Source organism: Oryctolagus cuniculus, chromosome 3 (genome assembly GCF_964237555.1).
Source record: "Oryctolagus cuniculus chromosome 3, mOryCun1.1, whole genome shotgun sequence".
Taxonomy (NCBI): Eukaryota; Metazoa; Chordata; class Mammalia; order Lagomorpha; family Leporidae; genus Oryctolagus; species Oryctolagus cuniculus.
The window spans coordinates 107,835,786-107,859,972 of NC_091434.1; the positions used below are offsets into that span (position 1 = coordinate 107,835,786).

Below are 24,187 nucleotides of genomic sequence, written 5' to 3' on the forward strand. Positions count from 1 at the left end.
AAAAACAAATTATCCTTGTGAATTTCCCAATCTGTTAATATGTTTACAAAATAATTCCAGCTACCCCAATGTTATGGTTGCAGTCTACATGTGATTTGTACAGCACACTTGAGTGAAGAACATCTACTATATTCTCCTCTATCATAACTTTCTTTTACATCTTGCTACCAACTGCCTCTTGCCGTTTACTTCTAACATTCTAACCAAACTTTTCCAGAATATTGCTTATTAGATACTCATTAAAAAAATTCCCAATCCTGTCATGACCTATATCATCTCAGGACAATTAGTAATATGAAGCTTCCATTAACAAGAATACATGACTTCCTAAATGAAAATGAATAATATCTTTAATGAATTAACCAGAAGGCAAATAAGCAGTAAATACATACACACACACACACACACACACACACACACACACATATATAACCAATTCTTCATTTAAAGGATACAGATTTGTGAAAATTGCAGGCAGGCTTCACTGTAAAACAAAAATCAAACAGAAAATCACTATATGATTGCACTGTTTCCCAAATACTAAATTGTCTTTATAAAATTTACTGTACTGGGGCCAGCACTATGGCAAAGCAGGTTAAACTGCCACCTGCAAAAGTAGCATCCCATATGGGTGCCAGTTTTGAATCTCAGCTGTTCCAATTCTGATCTAGCTCCCTGCAAATTTGCCTAGGAAAGCAGCAAAGGATGGCCCAAATGCTTGGGCCCCTGCACCCACATGAGAGACCTGGATGGGGTTCTTGGCTCGAAGCTGCAGCCTGGCCCAGCCCTGGCCATTGCAGCCACTGGGGAGTGAACCAGAGGATACAATATAAACAAAATTATATGGTACACTTAAATTGACAGATTCTGGGGCTGGAACTGTGAGTTAAGCACCACCTGCAGTGTCAGCAACTCATATGGATAGAGGTTCAAGTCCCAGCTGCTCCACTTTTGATTCAGCTCCCTGCTGGTGCACCTGGAAAGGCAGCGGAAGATGGTCCAAGTATTTGGGCCCCTACATCTACACAGAAGACCAAGAAGAAGATCCTGACCTCCTGGCTCCTGGCTGTGGCCTGGCCCAGCCCCAGCTACTGTGACCATTTGAGGAGTGAACCAGTGGATGAAGATCTCTCTCTCCCTCTCTCTGACTCTGCTTTTCAAATAAATAAATACATCTTTTTAAAAAAATTAACAGATTCTATTTTTTAAAAAACACACTACAGCTCAATAAATACACAGTTCACTAACTTGTGAAGCATATATACTATGATTTGCTTTATAACAATTTTGTTATTTTGGAAAAATTTTAAGTAAAAAGTTTATTTTACAAGCTTACAGGTAAATTTCTGAATATTTATTCTTTTAAAAAAGATATACTTATTTGAAAGGCAGAGAGACAGACGAAGACAGAGACCATCCATCCACTGATTCTCTCCCCAAATACAAACAGCTGGGGCTAGGCCAGGCTGAAGCCAGAAGCCAGGAACTCTATCTAGGTCTCTCATGTGGGTGGCAGGGACTCAAGCACTTGAGCCATCACCTGCTGCTTCCCAGGCACATTAGCAGAAAGCTAGATCAGAAGCAAAGTAGCCAGGACTCAAACCAGCACTCCAATACGGGATGTGGGCAAGCCAAGTGGTAGTTTAACCCACTACATCTTAACATCCACTGACAGTGATCACCAAAGGCTGCGAATATCATAAAGGGACAGGGATTATATGCCTTCTGATAGAAGAGATATGAGGTAGTCTTAAAAGATATGGGGGAAAAAAAGCCACAACCAAACCAAAATCAGAATAAACTAAATGTCACTAACAGGAGTGTAATCAAAAAAACAGCGACCAGTGTTGTGGTACAACAGGTTAAGCTACTGCTTGGGGATGCCCACACTCCATATCAGAGTACCTGGTTTGTGTATGAGCTACTCTGTATTTCTGATCCAGCCTCCTTCTAATGCATCCAGAAAGCAGCAGCAGATGGCCCAAGTACTTCAGTTCCCACTACCCACATGGGAGACCCAAAGGGAGTTCCTGACTCCTAGCTTCAACCTAGCCCAGCTTAGTTCTTGAGGGAGTTTGGGAAGTGAACCAAAAGATGGACAATTCTTCTCTACCTGCCTCCCCTCGTCTCTCTCTCTCTCTCATTGCTCTGCCTTTCAAGTAAACAAAATTTTAAAAAATATATACATGCAGGGATGGGGAGGTGGCATAGCGGGTAAAGCCACTGCAGGAAGTGCCGGCACCCCATATGGGCGCAGGTTAGAGTCCCAGATGCTCCATTTCCAATCCAGCTCTCTGCTGTGGCCTGGGAAAGCAGAAGATGGCCCAAAGACCTAGGGCCCCTGTACCCACATGGAAGACCCAGAGGAAGCTCCTGGCTCCGGATCGGCACAGCTCTGGCCATTGTGGCCATCTGGGGAGTAAATCAGCAGATGGAAAACCTCTCTCTCTCTCTGCCTCTGCCTCTGTCTCTGCCTCTCTGTAACTCTGCCTTTCAAATAAATAAATTTAAAAAAAAAAGATTACATGGGATAAGTAGAAATGAGTGAGAGTATAGATGAAGTAAGTTTGACCAAGAGCTGATAATTTATCAAAGCTAGTTGACAAACACATGCAACTAATCACACTATTATTTCCAATCATGTTTGGAATTTCCTATAATAAAAATGTTTTTAAAAGGTGGAGATGTGGGGGCTGGTACTGTGGCGCAGCACATTAAAAGCCCTGGCCTGCAGGGCCGGCATCCCATAAGGGTGCTGGTTCTTGAGTCCCAGCTGCTTTATTTCCGAATCAGCTCCCTGCTAATGCACCTGGGAGAGCAGCAGAGGACTGCCCAAGTACATGGGCCCCTGCCCCAACATGGGAGACCCAGAAGCAGCTCCTGGCTCAGGATTGTCTCAGCTCAGGCCTTTGCATCCACTTGGGGAGTGAACTGGAAGAGACTTCTCTCTCTCTCTCTAGCTCTCAAATAAATCTTAAAAAAAAAAAAAGGTGGAGATGGGGATAGGCATTTGGGGAAGCAGTTAAGATGCACTTGAGATGCCTGCATCCCATATAGAAGCATCTGGTTTGAGATCCAGCTCTGCTTCCAAACTAGATTTCTGTGAATGCATCCTGGGAAGGCAGCAGATAATGGCACAAGTACTTGGGTTCCTGCCTTCCTCATGAGAGACCCAGATCAAATTCTGGGCTGCTGGTTTGCAGGCATACAGGGAATGAACCAGCAGATGGAGAAACTCTCTATGCCATTCTGCTTTTCAAATACAATGGAAATAATAACATAAAAAGTGAAGAGCAAGAATGGGGAAATAAACAGACTTGTGACTATTAGTTACTATGAGGGACTTATAAATATCCTCATTCCCACCAAATTAAATGACTGTATTCATTAAAACAGGACCCAAAAGAATAAACATATATTCACTCACTTTCAGAGATATAAAATATATGATTTAGCTATTTAACTGAACTCAGAACTTAGTTATTTCTAAGTTCTTGGAAGCTAGAGATTACATAAATTATTATTGCATCCCTGGTACATGTTGCATTTAAGGTAGACTAGGAAAACATGAAATTCCTTCAGCAAGACATAATGATGAAAATGGAATTCAGGATTTAAATTCCCAGTACACCTTACATATCCACAAATAAACATCAACATCACCATAGGCCAAGAACACCGCTGTAAGTTACAACCAAAAACCATGATTATACAATACAAAGTCATTAGTGTTAAAACATATGCAAACCTTTTGGTATCAATTTTAATAGCAACAAAACTGTTTGAAGATGCTTCTGTCACTTTCTCATCTTCCCAACTTGCAGCCATCTGTGTAGACTGCTCATCATCACCTGTAAAATATTTCAAGGATTCTTAAGGCATAAGGCTAGGATCTGCTGACTGCAAATTCTCTTCCCCCAAAACTTGAACTAAATAAAAATAAAATATAAAATATAATCCCATAAATACTATTTTCTACCAGTTTGAAAAACTGAATTTTCTAAAACTGTAATGTAACTGCACATTTTTCATATAATAAAAAATACCAGTTAGATAATAACACATAAACTCTGAAAGACACCTAAATTATTTTAAATTACAAAAAATTATCTATTATTATATTAACAGAAACGTTATAATTATAAGAATTTATGGGAAGAAACATGTAGTGTCTATTTTGGCTTTCATATATATATAATTTTAGGAAATAAAAGTACAATACCCTTTATGTCCAAGGAAGATAAATGCAGGTATAGTTCTGTTTTCAGTTTTGGACTTACCTTTACTGTAGGTATGCTTACTATAAAATTCATGTTGATCAAAACTAATCAATCTATGGTAGAAGAACTGAGCCTAGTGGCTACCTTGATGGAGGAGGGCAATGTTAATGACTAGTAAAGAGCATATTTTCAGGGGTGCTGAAATGCTCTGTATCTTGATCTGCATGACAGATATACAGGTATATCCGCATGTAAAAAGTCATCAAGCTGTTCACTTAATATACGCTTATTTCATATACTGTTGCTCTACAGCATTAAAAATGTTGTAAAGACTCTATTAAGACACTGCTTCAAGTGTAAACCTATGATGTCTAGACTTTTATATGTGGGCAGAGGGAAACTTGACTAAGTCACTGGAAAGTATTTCTGAGGTTAGCACACCTAAGTCCTCTCTCAGATATGAAACAATCTTTGTTAATGTACAGATTTCATTTTTTTTTAAAGATTTATTTTTTATTTATTTGAAAGAGTTACAAAGAGAGGTAGAGAGAGGTCTTCCATCCGATGGTTCACTCCCTAGATGGCCGCAACGGCCAGAGCTGCGCCGATCTGAAGCCAGGAGCCAGGATCTTCTTCTGGGTCTCCCCTGCGGGTGGTTTCAGACCACTTTAGCTTTTGCTTTTTAAAAAATGAGATCAGATGGGGCCAGTGCTGTGACACAGCAGGTTAAAGCCCTGGTCTGTAGTGCTGGCATTCCATTTGAGCACCAGTTCTGGTCCTGGTTGCTCCACTTCCAATCCAGCTCCCTGATAATGCACCTGGGAAAGCAGTAGAGGAAGGCCCAAGTCCTTGGGCCCCTGCACCCACGTGGGAGACCTGGAAGAAGCTCCTGGTTCCTGGCTTCAGATTGGCTCAGCTCTGGCCGTTGCAGCTGTTTGGGGAATGAACTGGCAGACAGAAGACCACTCTCTCTGTGTGTCTCTAACTCTCTAACTCCTTCAAATAAATAAATCTTAAAAAAAAAAAAAAAAAAAAAACCATAAGATCAGAGACAGGTACTGTGGCACAGATTAATCTACCACCTGGGTGCCTACATCTTCTACCAAAGTACCAGTTTGAGTCCTGGCTACTCCATGCTTCCAATCCAGCTTTCTGTTAATATAACTGCCACGTATTTGTGAGAGCCAGCTGAAGTTCTTGACCCCTGACTTCAGCCAGGGTTGGCCCAGTATTTGTAGGTATTTGGGGGTGAACCAGTGGACAGATCTCTACCTTTGTCAGTTCCTCTCTGTCACTTTACCTTTCAAATAAATAAATCTTCAAGAAATGAAACATTTACCTACTCTTTTATAAGGTGTTTTGCCCTATATGCACCTTCCTTAATTTATTTTTTAAAGATTTACTTATTGGTGGGGCCAGCGCTGTGGCGCAGTGGGTTAAAGCCCTGGCCTGAGGTGCTGGCATCCCATATTGGCACCAGTTCTAGTCCTAGCTGCTCCTCTTCCAACTCAGCTCTCTGCTGACCAGCGGATGGAAGACCTCTCTGTCTCTACCTCTCTCTAATTCTTTCAAATCAATAAAATAAATCTTTTAAAAAAAGATTTACTTATTGGGGCTGGTGTTGTGGCTCAGCAAGTTAAAGCCCCAGTCTGCTGTGCTGGCACCCCCATATGGGCACCAGTTCAAGTCCCAGCTGCTCCACCTTCTGATCCAGCTCTCTGCTATAACCTGGGAAAGCAGAAGATGGTCCAAATCCTTGGGCACCTGTACCCACAGGGGAGACCCGGAGGAAGCTCCTGGCTCCTGATTGGTCCAGCTCCAATCATTGCAGACACTTGGGGAGTGAATCAATGGATAGAAGACCTCTCTCTTGCTCTCCCTTCCTCCCTCTCTTCCTGCTTCTCTGTAACTCTGCCTTTTCAGATCATCAGCAAGGCATCAGTAGATGCCTTTCAGAGAAGGAAGAAACAGAGATCTTCCATCTGCTGGTTCACTCCCCAGATGGCACAACTGCCAGGGCTGAGCCAGGCCAAAGCTAGGAGTTTCACACCAGGTAGCAGGGGCTCAAACAAATGGGCCATCTTCTGCTGCTTTTCCCAGGCCCTTAGTGGGGAGCTGGATCAGAGTGGGGCAGTGGGGATGTGAACCAATACCCATACAGGATGTCATGCACCACAACACCAGCCCCTTCCTTCCTCAATTTAGTATATACTTTGCTTTCCCATCTCAGTTATCTGTTTACAATAACTCCATTCTTTCAGTTCTCAGACTGAAAAAAACCTTAGTTATCCTTGATTTCAGTTGATTCTATCTCCAAAATACATTAAGAATGTAACTATTTCTTAGCACATTTTCCACTGCTACCACCCTGATCCAAACTATCAGATATCACCTAAATGACTAAAATACCACCTAAATAGTATCCCAGCTGAGTGTTTTAACATAGCAACATCCTTTACAAGAAAAAAAAATCATATAAACCCCTTGCTCAAAATCTTACAGCGGCTCCCTGATTCCTCAAAGCAAAAGTTCAGGAGGCCATACATATCAGGCAACGGATCACCTCTCTAACCTCCTTTCCTTTTACTTTCTTGTTGTTCCTCTCTATTCCTAAACTACCAAAGAGAATCCAGCTTTAAAGTCTTTGTATCAGGGGCTGGTGCTGTGGCGCAGCGGGTTAATGCCCTGGCCTGAAGTGCCGGCATCCCATATGGGCGCCAATTCTAATCCCAGCTGCTCCTCTTCTGATCCAGCTCTCTGCTGTGGCCTGGGAGAGCAGTAGAAGATGGCCCAGGTGCTTGGGTCCCCGCACCCGTGTAGGAGACGGAGGAAGCTCCTGGCTTCGGATAGGTGCAGCTCTGGCCATTGCTGCCATCTGGGGAGTGAACCAGGGGATGGAAGACCTTTTTCTGTCTCTACCTCTCTCTGTAACTCTTTCAAATAAATAATAAAACAAAATATTTAAAAAAATAAAATCTTTCTATTAGATGTTTCCTCCATCTGGAATGTTCTTCCCCAAAATATCTGTATGTTTTACTCTCAATGCCCTTAAATATTTGCTCAGATAATACCCTCTCAGTAAAGCTTTCCATAACCACCTACTTTAAAATTATACCTTTTACATACTCCCAAAACTCCCTTACCTCCTGCTCTTCTTTTCTGTACTACTCATACCTTCTATTACACTACTGTCCGTTATTATTACTATTGCTGTTACTATTATTGTCTGTCTCCCTCAACATCAGTGAAACTTCTACAAGGTTAAGGATTGTCTTCCATTTTATTTACTGATAAAGACTTCAATTCCTACAACAGAATCTAGCATACACTAAGTACCTGCCATACACCTGGTAGGCTAAATTTCCTACAATACTTGACTATTATGTTGAATATACTTTATGTGAGATAAGATCCAGGAATCCAGGTCTGAGAAATCTGGCCACTGAAAAACAGAACTTGAATGCATCCACAGATCAAGACTAAATATGAATTCACCATTAGCAATCTCCCAGATGTTGAAGATACAGAATGAAGGAAAATTGTCATTTGCAAGTGAGGTCATTCTGAATGTGTCTTCAGACACCATGTGCTGAAAACACCATAAAATTCCAAGTAAGTGAATCAGCTATTCATCTATATGGGAATACTTCTACTATAAACATTTAAGGCTGTGAAGAGTGAGGAATCCTTTTCATCCATTCTTTTATATATCCACTATTGGAGTTCACATTTATTTTGTTCTAGGCATTGGGCTAGATGCTAAATACAAAACAATTGAGACACTGTCTGCCCTCAATGGGATATAAAAAAACTACAAAAAAATTGAAGCAAGTATAATTAGTGACAAAATTTATGAAAAATAAAAAAACCAGGAAAGAATAAGAGGTATGTCTTTACAACAGTCAGGAAGTCCTCTCTGAAATGACATTTAAGGTAAGTCATGAAGGATGAAAGAGCTAAGCCACACAAAGAGCAGCTAGAAAAGTTCACCAAGCAGAATGAATTTGTGTGAGGGAAAGATCGCGAGATCAGGGAATGCAATCAACAATGGGAAGCACAAGACAAGACTGAAGAGTCAACGGTGCCTCCAGACTTACGGTTTATCTAACCAGATGTGTGGTGGTGCCACTTGCATAGAACAATGAGAGAAAAAAAAGTTTTGGGCAGTAATCTTTTGAGTCTCAGTCCTGTGAAGGATCTGAGTGGAGACCGCTATGTGAGCAGCTGGGACTGCAACCTGCTTGTGTAGCTGGTGCTTTTCACCTCCTCAACTATGCTGTATCTGCAGCTGAGTTCCCAAAGGTCACTCCCATGATCAGTCTATCCATGGCGCAGCCCAGTGAGAACAGCTGCTTGACCAGGTGAGGTAGAAAGCTGAACGCTCACCTCGATGAGATCTTAGTACTTAATACTAAGTAGAATGATTGTCAACTTCATTATCTTTATAGTTTATTTTTAACCAAATTATCAACTACGCTCTGAAGTTGGGTAGGCGGGCCTGACATTTCTGGAGAAAACACTGTTATCCTTGGTGGTATCAGCAGTATCCAGTGAAGGAATTTACAGAGAACAAGCACAGAGGCCAGTGTTGTGGTGCCAACGGTTAAGTGGCTGCTTCCCAGGATGGCATCCTATATTAAATTCCATACTGGAGTGTTGGTTTAGGACCCAGATGCTCCCCTTCAGAGGATGGTTCAAGTACTTGGGATCCTGCCACTAGTGGGAGAGCCAGCTACTGGCTTGGACCTGGCAAAATCTGGCTGTTGGGGACATTTGGGAAATGAACCAGCAGATGGAAGATCTCTGATTCTCCCTTACTCTGTCACTCTGCCTTTGAAATAAATAAATCTTAAAAATAAATAAAACAACTTTTGCCTAAAATGCTTCACATTTGAATAGTTCAACAGTAAGTCTAGCCTTCAGGCCACTTTTTCCAGCTATAATATATCTTTTTAATTTACCAGTGAGTTGGTAAATTATTATTGAGGTCTCATATCTAAGAAATTCATCTTGGGAACCAGCATTGTGGCACAGTGGGTAAAGCCACTGCCTGCAATGCCAGCATCTGCACTGTGGATGCCAACTCCTTACTAACAGCCTGGGAAAAGCAGAAGATGGCCCAAGTGCTTAGCTACCCACATGGGAGTCCCAGAAGAAGGTCCTGCCTTTGGCCTGGCCTGGACTAGGGCTGTCATAGCCATCTGGGGAGAGATGGAAGATCTCTCTCCCACTGACTTTTCAAATGAATAAATCTAAAAAAAAAAAAAAAAAAAAGGTGATGTTCTGGCTATATTCTTCAAAGTTATGGGCAAAGCAGGGAAAGATGGCCCAAATAGCTGGGTACCTGCATTCACATGAGACCCAGATGAAACTTCTGGCTTCAGACCAGCCCAGCCCTGGCCACTGTGGCCATCTGAAGAGTGAACCAGTGGATGGAAGATATCTCTGTCTTTCCCTAGCTCTAACTCTTCCTTTCAAGTAAATAAATAAATCTTTTAAAAAAGGAAGGAAGGAAAGTAATGAACAAAGCTTCAGGCAATCTGTAAGCGTTAGTTTCATGAGCCCAGCGTACACATTCCTAGAACGACACTAATCCTACTTAGTGCTGGGGATTAACTAGCTTAAACTCTAAAAGCTGTTTTCGGGAACAGGTCTAGGGACAGATTTCTTTGTTAGATAGCTAGTAGTCTTCAGCAAATATTTCATAGTCATGGGGCCAGCACTGTGGCATAGTAGGTTAGGTAAAGCCACCATCAGCAGTGCCCACATCCTATATGGGTGCCGGTTCAAGTCCTGGCTACTCCACTTCTGATCCAGCTCTCTGCTATGGCCTGAGAAAGCAGTAGAAGATAGCCCAAGTGCTTGGGCCCCTGCCCCCTCACGGGAGGCCAGAAAGAAGCTCCTGGCTCCTGGCTTCAGCCTGGCCCAGCCCAGGCAGTTGTGGCCATTTGGGGAGTGAACCAGGAGATAGCAGATCTCTAACTCTGCCTTTCAAGTAAATAAATAAAATCTTTAAAAAAAATTACCAAAATCCTAGATTTCCTGATCAACTTAATTAATACATAAACAGACTATTTAAGTGTTTAGTTTTTTTCCTGAAAAACAGAAAGACACTTTTTCTGAAGCTGTTAAAAAATGTAATGTAAATAAAATTTAAGATGTAAATTCTTTTCGGTGCAAATCATTTTATGACTGTGGTCCTAAGTTCCTCATCTGTAAATTGGGAATAATAAAATCTGCTCTACCTATCACGAAGATCAATTGGGATTTTACATGAACAATACAATTTAAAGGATCAGCAACTCATTACTACATTTTTAAAAATCATGTCATTTAACTTCATTTTTAATCCACTTCTTTTCCCCTCAGAGGACAAACTACTCAAGCTTTTCTAAGAAACAACATGCAGCCAAAAATTTAATAAAATATTAATGTAAAATATTTCAGCAACTTGGTTTTCATTGCAGTGTATCAAGTTATAGAACTATTCAAAGTCGTGAAATGAATTCTAAGCCACTATCAAACACAAATAATTGAAGAAATACATTTTACATTAACAGCCGTCAAGGAAAGCCATAGAGGAAGCTTTCTTAGATCTGTATAAATTTCAAAAATAAAACAGCAAAACGTGGGGCAAAATAATCGAGAGCAGCTTAGGGTAAATGAGTTCGTAAATGTTCTCAAAACTATGTGGACTCTGGCTAGGAAAACCGAAAGAAGAACCAAAGACTTTATGTCTACTACTTTTAGACCGACAGGGGGACGAAAAAAATTCCACTTGGAGCAGAGTATCCACATTAGGCAGCCTCTCTCAATACTGCCGTTAAAAAAAAAAAAAAAAAAAAAAAAAGCCCCTGTAAAGTTTACATGTCAGAAGCACACCAACGCCCGCAACCGTGACCATCAGGTGGTTTCTCTTTGTTGCTCAACCGATGACACAGCTTTCTCCCTGACAGCCCACAGCCAATTAGCAGTCCAACTGCTCGCCTAATGGCCCGTCCCTCCCCCACCCACGGAGGAGGAATCAACGGGCGTTCAGGCATCCGAGGAAGGTGCTCGGGCCCGGGGAGGGGCGCCAGGGTCCGCCCGCCGCACGCAGGAGGGCGCCCGAGCCCGGCCGGGGCCTCTGGCCTGGCTGCCAGGCCTGCCGCCTCCCAGACAGGGCCGCCCGTGCCCTTCCGGACAAGAAGGCAAGGCTGCGGGCGCCTGCGGCCTGCAGGAGCCTGGCCTTGGGCGTCTGCACGCCCGCTGCGGGGCACCCAGCGGGGAGAAGTTGCAGCCGACCCTGGGGCGCGGAGCCGAGAAGTGCCCGCGTCTCGAGGACGGAAGACCGGCGGCTGAACTAACGAGTGGGTGAAGGCAGGCCGGAGAGCCTGTCCCGGCCGCACCTCGGGCCCCCGCCCCCTTCACCTGCCACGAACACCACGAAGACCGCGCCGCTCCTCTTAGCCGACGCGATGGCGGCCGGAATGGCGCCCTGGAACCACAACATCGCTCCTGTCGGGCCCTGGCGCTCGGTCGGGGTGTAGTCGCCGCGGTCCCGGAGGAGCTGGCCCCGCCCAACCGCTTCGTCGGGCCCTGCGGCCCCGCAGCCCCCGCAGCCCCGGCTGGTCCGGCCCCCGCCTCCGGCTCGGGCTCCGCACTAGCGCGCACGCCCGTCAGCCGCCCACTGCGACGTGCGCAAGCGCGCGCGTGGGGACCGCCCCGTACCACGTGACGCCACACGTCGCCGCCGGCTCAGGGCCCCAATACCTTGTTTCGTGGGCGAGTCAGTGCGTGCGCGCTCCCGCTAGAACCTCAGGTCTCGCAGACCAGGAAGTGGAAGGAGGCAGAGGAAGGATGAGTAACCGCTACGGCTTGTTTGGAGGCGCCTGCCGAGAGGCATGACGGGAATTGTAGTCTTCTTGGGCTTGTGGGCCTCCATATTGTGGAAAAATGTGACTACTGAGACACGACTGAAGGGGGCAGTACTGAGAGCCACTACGCGTTGAAGGACGGAGGGAGGAAAGGCAGTGCCGCTCTGTTATCCTCACTGAAACCCTGAAAGTGGAGGAATGTGTCCGCGCATGGAATTAAATAGGCCTTGTAGGAATTTATTGCCAGGCTTCGGTTTTTATTGAATTGAGCCCAGTCCTGTAGAAAAGACAGGATAAAAACCACCACGGTCTCTCTGCAATACCATACAGCCTGAAGGGAGACACTGGTACAATAAAGACCCTGAATTTCCTAGACATCGGGTAAAGATCATTCCAAAACCTTGAAACTGTGGCGCCCAGCAGGATGTCGGTATCCAGGCGGTCGCCCACCATGACGGTGCGCTCCGGGTTGCTGCCGTCCTCCTGGGGCACGCAGTGGAAGGTGAAGCGGCTGGGCTTCCCTATGACGTCGGCCTGGCGCTGCGCGGTACCTGCCGGACAAAGACGGAGTGGACGGGCGCGCAGTGTGTTAACGCCCTGGCCTGAAGCGCCGGCATCCCATATGGAACCGGTTCGAGACCTGGCTGCTCCACTTCCGATCCCGCTCTCTGTTGTGGCCTGGGAAAGCAGTAGAAGATGGCCCAAGTCCTTGGGCCCCTGCACCTGGGTGGGAGACCTGGAAGAAGTTCCTGGCTCCTGGCTTTGGATCGGCACAGCTCTGGCCATTGCGGCCATCTGGGGAGTGAACAAACAGGTGGAAAACCTCTCTCTCTCCTTCTCCTGCTCTCTCTGTGTAACTCTGATTTTCAAATAAATAAATAAATCTTAAGAAAAAAAAAAGGCTAACTATGGCTACACCAAAGGAAACACAAAATCAGAGAATAATGACTTATTTTCCAGCCACTTTCCATGGTAGTACAAAAGAAAATTATCTCACTTCCCGTTTTATGGGATAATATCAGCCTGTAATCAACGTAAGGTACTTGTGGTTCGTTGCCATTCAAATAAAAATGATTGACATTTAATACTTTAATGGAATTGCATGGTTCCTAGTAACTATTAGTTAAGGGTTTGTATAATTTATTTAGTTGTTAAACTTCTTATTTGTTGAAGCATTAAGTCTTTTTACTGTTATATAAATAACATAATAATAATATATTTAAAAAGATATTATCTCAAAAACTTAAAAACAAGAAAGAGAGGGACAGCTGGAGGGAGAGTGAGGAGGGAGGGAGGAAGGGAATATCATTCTAAGAATTGTGTCTATAACTATGCTGAAACTAAACATTTTTAAATAATATTTTTTAAAAAAGTATCCTAAGAATCATGTGGAACTTTTTATTCCTTCATCAAGTATTTATGTACAATGAGCTAGGCACTCTTCTTGGAAGTGCTATGGTAAGGCATACCAGGCCCTCCCTGCCTTTGTGACTGCACAGTTGAAGGCAGACATTGAACCAGTGATGATGAATGCCCCCAGAAGGGAAATTCAGAGTGTTGTTGAAGCAGGTGATGATGGGACCAAACATGGAGTAACCAGGTCAGAAAAGGCCTCTGGGAGGAAGTGATATGTGGGGGATATCTAGCCAGCTGGAGAAGACCACGCCAGGCAGAGGAAGCTACTGTGTAGCATCCACAGCAAACAAACACAGAGCTCTTGAGCGGAAAAAGGCCCAGTGTGGCTAGAACACAAAGGGGAGTGTGGTGCTGATGGGGCTGCCAAGATAAGCTTGGCCTTGGAAGTCATGTTCAGGATTACAGACATTCTTCAAAGTAGTAAAAAAAAAGCCACTGAAGAATTTGAAATGGAAGAGCTACATCTACGACTTGTGTTTTTCAATTACAGCATGACAACAGGTTGGGTTGGTGGTGGGATGGGTGAATGTGAACAGTTACTAGGTTAGACTTGTGTTGGGAGAGCTAGAGTCATTCAAGTGGAGACCCTAAGTAGACAGCGTTGGACTTGCAGCTCAGCAAACAGCTCTCAACAGATGGGAATTTGAGATTTCTGTATATTCAGACGATCCATGAGTCACTAGCAGATGCTGTCGCTTAAGGAAATTGTGAAAAGTGAGGTGAGACAAGACTATGACTGAGCTCTTAAGACCCCCAACACTTACAGGATTGTTTAAGGTATAAACCAGGAAAGGAGACCAGAAGGACAGGCTGAGGGGTGGGGTAGAGCAAAATGGGAGAGCGTATGGACCCAAGGACCCCAGGGGAGAGAAGGTTTTAAGAAGAGAGCAGTTATGTTGAGTGCTGCTATTAGAGTAATAGGAGACTAATAACTGTCAATGTCTTCACTAACATAAAGGTAATTATAAGCTTAGCAAGAGCAGTTTTGGTGGGTTCTGGGTAGAAGCCAGATGGCAAAGAGTAGAAAAGAGGTAAAGAAGGGAGTCAGTGAGTGGAGAGGATAAAAGGAAGAAAGGATGCCAGCTGGGTAGGGATTTGGACTGGGAGAGAGCCTTTTTAACACATGAGAGATTCACACAAGATTAAATGCTGATGAAAAGCTGCTAGTCTTAGGCTAGATACAAAGAAAAGAGGGAGACTCTATGAAGATGGCTGGGAAAATGGGCTACATGGCAAATTCTGTCACTAGCCCACCCATCAATCATTCTTCTACCTCCTCTCCATAACTCCTTGCTGGCTAAGTTCATTTTCTGCTAAGAGGCAAAACTACCAGATACTTGTTTTTTCAACCTCCCCTTGTAGATAGACAGTGAGACCTTGGAGGAAGCAGGGGCCACTTCTAGAAAAAAATTTTCCTAACAAAAAGAGACACATGGAAGAAAGCACAACCCTTTTTTGATGGATGTGGTTGCATGCATATGATGCTTGGTACTGCTGCAGCCATCTTGCGGCTATGAGGAGACAGTGCCTGGGCTCTAAGAATGGAATCTGAAAAGAATTTGTATCTGTGATGACATCACAGAGCTACTGAACCAATCCTGGGACCACTCAGACTTCACACTTTTTGTTTTGTGAGATAATCATTGTACTGTTTGGTTAGGCTACTGGAAATTGGATTTTGCCTCTTGTATTTGCCACTGTTCCAGACAGTTGGGGTGGGATCCAGAACACAGGCAGATAGCAGAAAGAGGAAAGGAAAAATAACTTGAGACATATGTGTTTGTAAGTTTAAGGATAATAACAATGTGAGGAAGTTTTTCATCTGAAGACTTTAACTTTTTTTCCTATTAAAAGTTTTTTTGAGAGTGAGGGGGAAAAGTAAAGAAAGGGGACAGTACTGTAGTGTAGTGACCTAGATCTCCTCCTGCAGTGCCGGCATCCCATATGGGCACCAGTTCATGTCCTGACTGCTCCTCTTCTGATACAGCTCTCTGCTACAGCCTGGAAAAGCAGTGGAAGATGGGTCACTCATGTGGGGACCCGGAGAAAGCTCTTGGCTTCAGATCGGCCAAGCTCCAGCTATTGTGGCCATTTGGGGAGTGGACCAGTGGATGGAAGACATTTCTCTCTGACTCTCCCACTCTCTCTCTCTACTACCTCTCAAATAAATAAATAAAACCTTTTTTAAAAAAAAGGAAATTGGCACCATGAGTACAGGGAAACAAGGTACAAAATATTGCTGAATGTTGAAGGACAAATGGACTGGGGAAACACATAGGGACAAGCAATTCTGAGGGCCAGGTGAAATTGGTGGCTCCAAATTTCACACTTTTGTGATTTTCTCAAGTGATCAAGCAATCCACAGTAATAGGCACTGAGAAAACAGACTTTGGTTTCTCCAGGCTTGTAGGCTCTAGGCAGTGTGAGAAAGAACAAAGGAAAAAGGAACTCAGGAGATTAGCAATAGAATGAACACGTAATACATGCAGAAGAACAAAGAGGGCCGGTGCTGTGGCTCACTTGGGTAATCCGCTGCCTGTGGCCCCGGTTCTAGTCCCGGTTGCTCCTCTCCAGTCCAGCTCTCTGCTGTGGCCCAGGAAGGCAGTAGAGGATGGCCCAAGTGCTTGGGCTCCTGCACCCATATGGGAGACTGGGAAGAAGCGTGGCGGCCATTTGGGGGGTGAACCAAAGGAAGGGGGAGCTTTCTCTCTGTCTCTCTCTCACTGTCTATAACTCTACCAGTCAAATAAAAAATAATAAATAAATAAATAAATAAAAAGGTGAAGGGAGGTAATGGCTTAATTGAAGGGCTCAGCGTTAGCAATATGGAATTTTTTATTTTCTTAAAATATTTTTAGAAACCTTTTATTTAATGAGTGCAAATTTAAATAATATGGAATCGAATTTCTTGGGAAAAATAGGAATTATGGGAACGAATTATGAGTTTTGAGTTTGTATTGTAAAATTCCATCAGTCAGAACTGATATTCAGAGTAATCCCAAAGGCATGACCTGAATGTCATAATCCCCAATGCTGAAATCCTAAAAGAGCAAAATCCTTGAAGTCTAAAATCCTGAAAATCACAACACTGAAAATTAGGATCCTGAATACTGACATCTTGAAAACTGTAAGGCCGCCACAAAACAACCAAACATGGAAGTAAGGGAAAAGGTTTATTGGGGGAAACCCAACAGACAGGAGAGAAGGGGCAAAGGAGGAAAAAGAGGGAGAAGGAGAGTGTAATAGAGAGCGGGGAGCTAGAGCCTAGGATAGTGCCGGGGTGTAGAACGGGCCATAGATAAGACTGCGCCATTTTACTAACAGAAACTACAGATCTTGTGAGAATGTAATATGAAAGACAGATGAAATATCTAAGATAATTTCTCATCCTACTTGTGCTGAAGCCCATACAATGAATCAGGTTTCCTGATGATGTCCTTACTGTGCCTGCACAAGATTTTATTTTAAAAATTGTATTTGAGAAGCCAAGACAGAGAGAAAGAAAGAGCGAGAGTGTGTGCACATGCAAGAGAGGGAGCGAGACAGAGTGAGTGTGCTTCCATCCACTGGTTCACTCCCTAAATGTTAGGGCTAAGAAGAGGCTGAAGCCAGGAAGAGGGAGTGCAATTCACATCTCCCACATGAGTGGCAGAAACCCAATTACTTGAGCCATCACTAGCTGTCTCCCAGGGTTCGCATTAGCAGGAAGCTGAAGTCTGGAGGTGGATCTAAGAACCAAGCTCAGGTACTCTGATGTGGGATGCGGGCATCTTAGCTGTGTCTTAGCCCCTAAGCTAAATATCTGAGCGTATTCATTTACTTACTCTCCAGCTGCACTGAGTACTTGAGTTTACCGTTCCTGCTGTGCACATCCAGCACAGGTATATGTCCCTGCTGTACACATTCTCTCTCTCCATAACTCTGCCTTTTAAACAAATACATTTTTTAAAGTTACATCTCTTACTGAAACTGGGTTAGTAATATTACCTTTGTTAGGAAAAGAGGCACAGAATAGAGAGGAGGCAGTGAACGGATTTACAGTCAGACTGAATTTATTCAAAGAAAATAAATTTGTAGAGGTGGGTGACCCACTGCCTGCATGCACTTTGGAACACGTGGCAGAAGTCCTTGATCCCCAGAGGCCGGGCCTTTTTATATTTTAGGAGGCTAGGGATGGGGGTGGGGTAGGTGTAGCAGGCGGAGGTGAATTCCTGAAACTTGTCTTTCAGCTGTTCCAGCAACTGGTCTTTCAGGTGGCCATGGCAGGTGGAAGATGAAGGCAATAGGGTGTGAGACCCAATTGAGATTCAAGGGCAAGGAATAAATTCCAATGCTTATCTATCTTTTGGGCAATGAGCTTATGTCTTTGTTCCATCAACCTTGAAATACAAACTCATATCCTGTTTTGAAAAAATATAAGTGGAGGTAGGCATTTGGCCTAACAGTTAAGATGCTAGGTTGGTTTGGTTAGGACATCTGGGCCCCACAGCAGAGTACCTAGGTTCAAGTCCCAACTAAGGCTGATGCGGATCTTGGGGGGAGGGACAGTGACTTAAGTGGTTGGGTTCCTGCCACACAAGAGACCTGGACTGAGTAGCTTTTCAGTAACCTGCCTTCCACCTTTCCTGGCCTCAGGACATTGTAGGTGTTTGGGAAGTGAGCAAGCATATGGGTGCTCTCCCTGCTTAGGAAATTTTTTTTTTAAGAATTATTTTGTTGAGAGTGGGAGAGCAACAGAAAAAGAAGGATCTTCCATTTGCTAGACCACTCTCCAGATGGCTGCAACAGCTTGGTCTGAGCCAGGCTGAAGCCAGGAGCCAGAAACTCCATCTGGGTCTCCCATATGGGTGGCAGGGCTCAAACACTTGCACTGTCTTCTGCTGCCTTCCCAGGCACATTAGCAGGGAGCTGAAACAGAAGCAAGTGGAGCAGCCAGGACTTGAACCAGTGCTCTGATATGGAATGCTTGTATTGCAAGTGTGGCTTAACCTGCTGCACCATAATTCTGGCTCTAAGATAAAGCCATTTAAAAAAATTGGAAAAGAAGGACTAGGATTAAGATGGCAGAGTAGGGAGGCAGCTTGCTGCTCAAGTCTAGGAGAAGATAGTTTTAAAAAAGTGCAAAGAGTGCAGTCTCAGGGAAGAGTTAGGGAGAAAACAGCAGAGGAAACTCTTTGCAAATTGGAGGAAACCTGTGGACCTATATGGAGGGGGAGGATGTACACAACTCAGGACCCCAGCAGCTGAGAGCCTCCACACCACATTGGAGAGTGAGGTGAGACCAGACTGCAGCAGCCCAAGCTACTGGTGAAAAAGCTGCAGGAGGAGCCTATAGGGAATCCAGCTTGGAGCCCTGTGGGGGATGGTGTACCTGCCAAACTAGAAGAGAAAAAACAAAGGAGGGGTATGCTTTCTCTCTCTCTCTGATCACCCTCAATGGCATCCTATAAAAAGCTGATAGAAAGCAGGTGCTATTTTGGACATATGTAACAGCTGCACCAGCTCATTTCTGTGCCCAGCAACCAGCCAAGTGGAGACTCTCGAGTCTGGTGGTGGGGAAAACAGACAGGGCTGGGTGCTCATGAATGTGGGAGGCTTGTGTGATGGGACTGTGAAAACATTGAGGCTGTAGGGGAGGACTCAAGGTGTGACTGAAACTTTGGGCAGTCACTGTGGCAGGCTCCACATGATTAAGGCTCAGGGCTTTCTGGTTACCTGGTGAGGAACATTGCTGGGGAATCTGAGCTTACACTGCAGACTGCACAGATCTTTTGTGTGGTCCTTGTGGCAGAGCAGATGAATATTATAGCCCACTGGGGCTAGTGCCTAGGCACTGGTCTCCTTCAAGGAGAGGAGTTAAGAGCTGAGTCCACAACAACAAAAGAAGAGAACAAATCTCCCCTTTGATAAAAAAAAAAAAAAAGGAGATTTTTCCATGCCAAACCTTGGTGTGTCACCTCAGACATGCCCTTCACCCTGGAGCACTGAGCAGAGCTCCCTGGCCACACCCACCACATGCCTCTAGGTATTCCCTGAAAGCAGACACTCCACTAATCCACACATAGTCCAAAGATAAAAGCCACTATAGTGAAAAAAAATAAAGAAACCAACCAGTATCTCCAAAAGTGCCAAATAACAAACCCACAAATTCAAGAAACAAGAATAAGGAAGACAACATGACACTCCCAAAAGAACACAATTCAATACTAGATTGTGAAGATGATGAGATTGAAGAAATGCCAGAAATAGAATTCAAAAAATTGATCATAGGATTACTTAGAAGTAATCAGAAGCAAATGTGTGAAATAATGAAATCCATAGATTACATGAAAGAAAATTTCTCCCACAAATTTAGGTCTTAAAGGGAAATCAAAATGAAGTATTGGAAATGAAGAATTCAATAGAACAAATAAAAAAGGCAGTGGAAAGCCTTAACAACAGAATCAGTGAAGCAGAAGAAAGAATATCTGACTTAGAAGACAAAGCACAGGAAATTACATAGTCAGACCAACCACAATAAGAAGAAATTAGAAAACTAAAAAACACAGTTGGGAATCTATAGGATACATTCAAACAACCCAACATATGGGTTCTACGAGTTCCTGAAGGTATGGAAAGAGAGAAAGAATAAGAAGGACTTTTTAGTAAAATAATAACAAAATTTCCACAATTTGAAGAAAGAAAGGGACATCCAAGTACAGGAAGCACATAGAACTCCTAATAGGCATGACCAGAGAAGCTGTGGCATAGAGGGTAAAGCCTCCACCAGCAGTGCTGGCATCCCATATGGGTGCTGGTTCGTGTCCCGGCTGCTCCTCTTTGGATCCAGCTCTCTGCTATGGCCTGGGAAAGCAGTAGAAGATGGCCCAAGTCCTTGGGCCCCTGTACCAATGTGGGAGACCAGGAGGAAGCTCCTGGTTCCCGGCTTTGGATCAGTGCAACTCCAGACATTGCGGTCATCTGGGGAGTGAACCAGTGGATGGAGGACCTCTCTCTCTGTCTCTACCTCTCTCTGTAACTCTTTCAAATCAATAAAATAAATTAAAAAAAAGAGACATGACCAGAAAAGACTTCACAAACACATTGTTATCAAACTCTGCACAGTAAAATATAAAGAAAAGATTATTAAAATGTGCATGAGAGAAATACCAGATTACTTTCAGAGGATCTCCAATTAGACTCACAATGGACTTCTCATCAGAAACCCTACAAGTTAGGAGAGAATGGTGAGATATATTCTAAGTCTGAAGAGAAAAGAACTGGCAAACCAGAATACTATACCATGCAAAGATCTCATTTGTGAATGAAGGTGAAATAAAGACCTTCCATAACAAACAGAAATTGAAAGAATTTGTCACCACCCATCCAACCCTGCAGAAGATCCTTAAGGATGTGCTGCACACAGAAACACAGAAACATGGTCATCATTATGAAAAAAGGTAAAGGAAAGAAATCTCCCAGTAAAAGCGCAAAGGAAATTCAAAATAAAAAATAGGAATTTTTATGGAAAAATTCCAGGTCAAAGCCATATCAAAAGTGGAGAAGCCAGGACTCAAACCAGCAGAATTTTTTTTTTTTTGACAGGCAGAGTGGACAGTGAGAGAGAGAGAGAGACAGAGAGAAAGGTCTTCCTTTGCCGTTGGTTCACCCTCCAATGGCCACCGTGGCTGGTGTGCTGCAGCCGGCGCACCACGCTGACCCAAAGCCAGGAGCCAGGTGCTTATCCTGGTCTCCCATGTGGGTGCAGGGCCCAAGGACTTGGGCCATCCTCCACTGCACTCCCAGGCCACAGCAGAGAGCTGGCCTGGAAGAGGGGCAACCAGGACAGAATCTGGCGCCCCAACCTGGACTAGAACCCGGTGTGCCGGCGCCACAAGGCGGGGGATTAGCCTGTTGAGCCACGGCGCCGGCCAGAATTGGTTTTTTGAAAACATAAACAAAATTGACACACCATTGGCCCAACTAACCAAAAAATGCAGAGAGAAGACCCAAATCAATAAAATTAGACACAGAAAGCCTAAACAGACCTATTACCAAGACAGAAATTGAATCAGATGGCTTCACTGCTGAATTCTACCAGACATTTAAAGAACTAACTCCCATTCTTCTCAAGTTATTAACAAACAATTGAAAGAGAAGGAATCTTCTCAAATTCTTTCTATGAAGCCAGCATCACCTTAATTCTTAAACCCATAAAAGATGCAACAGAGAAAGAGAACTACAGACCAATTTCCCTGAAGAACACAGATGCAAAAATCCTCAACAAAATTCTGGCCAATCACAACACATCAGAAAGATCATTCGCCCAGACCAAGAGAGATTTATCCTTGGAATGTAGGGATGGTTCAACATTTACAAATCAATCAATGTGATACATCACAATAAACTGAAGAACAAAAACCATATGATTATCTCAATAGATGCAGAGAAAGCATTTAATAAATACAATACCCTTTCTTGATGAAAACTCTAAGCAAACTGGATATAGAAGGAATATTCTTCAACACAATCAAGGCAACTTATGACAAAACCACGGCCAGCATCCTATTGAATGGGGAAAAGCTGGAAGCATTCCCACTGAGATCCGGAACCAGACAAGGATGCCCACTGTCACCACTGTTATTCAATGTAGTCCTGGAAATTTTAGCCAGAGCCATGAGGCAAGAAAAATAAAGGGATTCAAATTGGGAAAGAGGAAGTCAAACTACCTCTACTTGCAGATGACATGATTCTATATATATGGGATCCAAAAGACTATTGGAACTTATAGAAGAGTTTGGTAAATTAGCAGGATATAAAATCAATACTCAAAAATCAACACAGCCGGCGCCGTGGCTCAATAGGCTAATCCTCCACCTTGCGGCGCCGGCACACCAGGTTCTAGTCCCGGTTGGGGCGCCGGATTCTGTCCCGGTTGCCCCTCTTCCAGGCCAGCTCTCTGCTATGGCCAGGGAGTGCAGTGGAGGATGGCCCAGGTGCTTGGGCCCTGCACCCCATGGGAGACCAGGAAAAGCACCTGGATCCTGGCTCCTGCCATCGGATCAGCGCGGTGCGTCGGCTGCAGCGGTGGCCATTGGAGGGTGAACCAACGGCAAAGGAAGACCTTTCTCTCTCTGTCTCTCTCTCTCACTGTCCACTCTGCCTGTCAAAAAAAAAAAAAATCAACAGCCTTGGGGCCAGCGCTGTGGCACAGCGGGTTAACACCCTGGCCTGAAGTGCCAGCATTCCATATGGGTGCTGGTTCTAGTCCCGGCTGCTCCTCTTCCAACCCAGCTCTCTGCTATGGCCTGGGAAAGCAGTAGAAGATGGCCCAAGTCCTTGGGCCCCTACACCCATGTGGGAGACCTGAAAGAAGCTCCTGGTTCCTGGCATTGGATTGGTGCAGCTCTGGCCATTGCGGCCATCTGGGGAGTGAACCATCAGATGGAAGACCTCTCTCTCTCTGCCTCTCCTCTCTCTGTGTAACTCTTTCAAATAAATAAATAAATCTTTAAAAAAAGATCAATAGCCTTTGTGTACTCAGACAATGCCATGGCTGAGAAACAACTTTTAATATTAAACCCCATCACAATAGCTACAAAAAAAATAAAATACCTTGGGATAAATTTACCAAGGATGTCAAAGATCTCTATGATAAGAATTACAAAACATTAATGAAAGAAATGGAAGGTACAAAAAAATGGAAAAATCTTCCATGCTTATGGATTGGATGAATCAATATCATCAAAATGTCCATTTTTCCGAAGGCAATTTACAGATTCAATGCGATACCAATCAAAGTACCAAAAACATTCTTATGAAAAAAATGATGCTAAAATTCATATAGAAACACAGGAGATCCCAAAGAGTTAAAGTAATCTTGTACAACAAAAAGAAAGCCAGAGGCATCTCAATATCAGATTTCAAGACATACTACAAGGCAGTTATAACCAAAACAGCCTGGTACAAAAACAGGTGGATAGACATATGGAACAGAATAGAAAGCCCAGAAATTAATCCAAACATCTACAATATTCTTATCTTTGATCTCGGAGCTAAAACCAATTTCTGGAAGCAAGAACAGTCTCTTCAACAAATGGTGCTGGGAAAACTGGAATTCCACATGCAGAAGTATGAAGTAGAACCCCTACTTATACATTACAAAAAAATCCATTAAAATGTATTAAAGACCTAAATCTATAACCTGATACCATCAAAATATTAGAGAACATTTGGGAAACCCTGCAAGACATTAGCACAGGCAAAGAGTTCCTGGAAAAGACCCCAGAGGCACAGGCAACCAAAGCCAAAATTAACAAAGGGCTTAATTCAAATTGTGATGCTTCTGTACTGCAAAAGAAACACTCAGGAAAGTGAAGAGGCAACTGAGAGAATGGGAGATACTATTTGCAAACTATGCAACCAATAAAGGACTAATAATCAGAATATATAAAGAGATCAAGAAACTCCACAACAGCAAAACAAACAACCAAGTTAAGAAACGGGCAAAGAACTTAAAGAAGCATTTTTCAAAAGAAGAAATCCAAATGGCCAACAGACACAGGAAAAAATGTTCAGGATCACTAGCCATCAGGGAAATGAAAATCAAAACCACAATGAGGTTTCACCTCACCCCAGTTAGAATAGCTTTCATACAGAAAGCTACAAATGCTGGCAAGGATATGGGGAAAAAGGTACCCTGATCCAATGTTGGTG

At 43.7% G+C, this 24,187-nt stretch overlaps 1 protein-coding gene across 3 annotated transcripts in view; it reads right to left on the reverse strand.

Moving 5' to 3' along the window:
• The window catches only part of UBXN4 (UBX domain protein 4), a 40,991-nt gene extending 29,085 nt beyond the window's left edge, over window positions 1-11,906 (reverse strand). Inside the window, exons 1-3 of one of the 3 annotated variants that reach the window (XM_008258522.4) lie at window positions 11,631-11,906; window positions 3,749-3,851; window positions 456-484 (exon numbers count right to left, since the gene is read on the reverse strand). In XM_008258522.4, coding sequence (XP_008256744.1) covers window positions 456-484; window positions 3,749-3,851; window positions 11,631-11,712 — 214 coding nt within the window. In that variant the 5' untranslated portion in view covers window positions 11,713-11,906. Of the gene's footprint in view, window positions 1-455; window positions 485-3,748; window positions 4,820-5,176; window positions 11,067-11,630 lie in introns of those variants that run through there. The other 2 variants (XM_070070987.1, XM_051849597.2) reach the window with 2 other exon arrangements.
• Window positions 11,907-24,187: the final 12,281 nt, after the last annotated feature.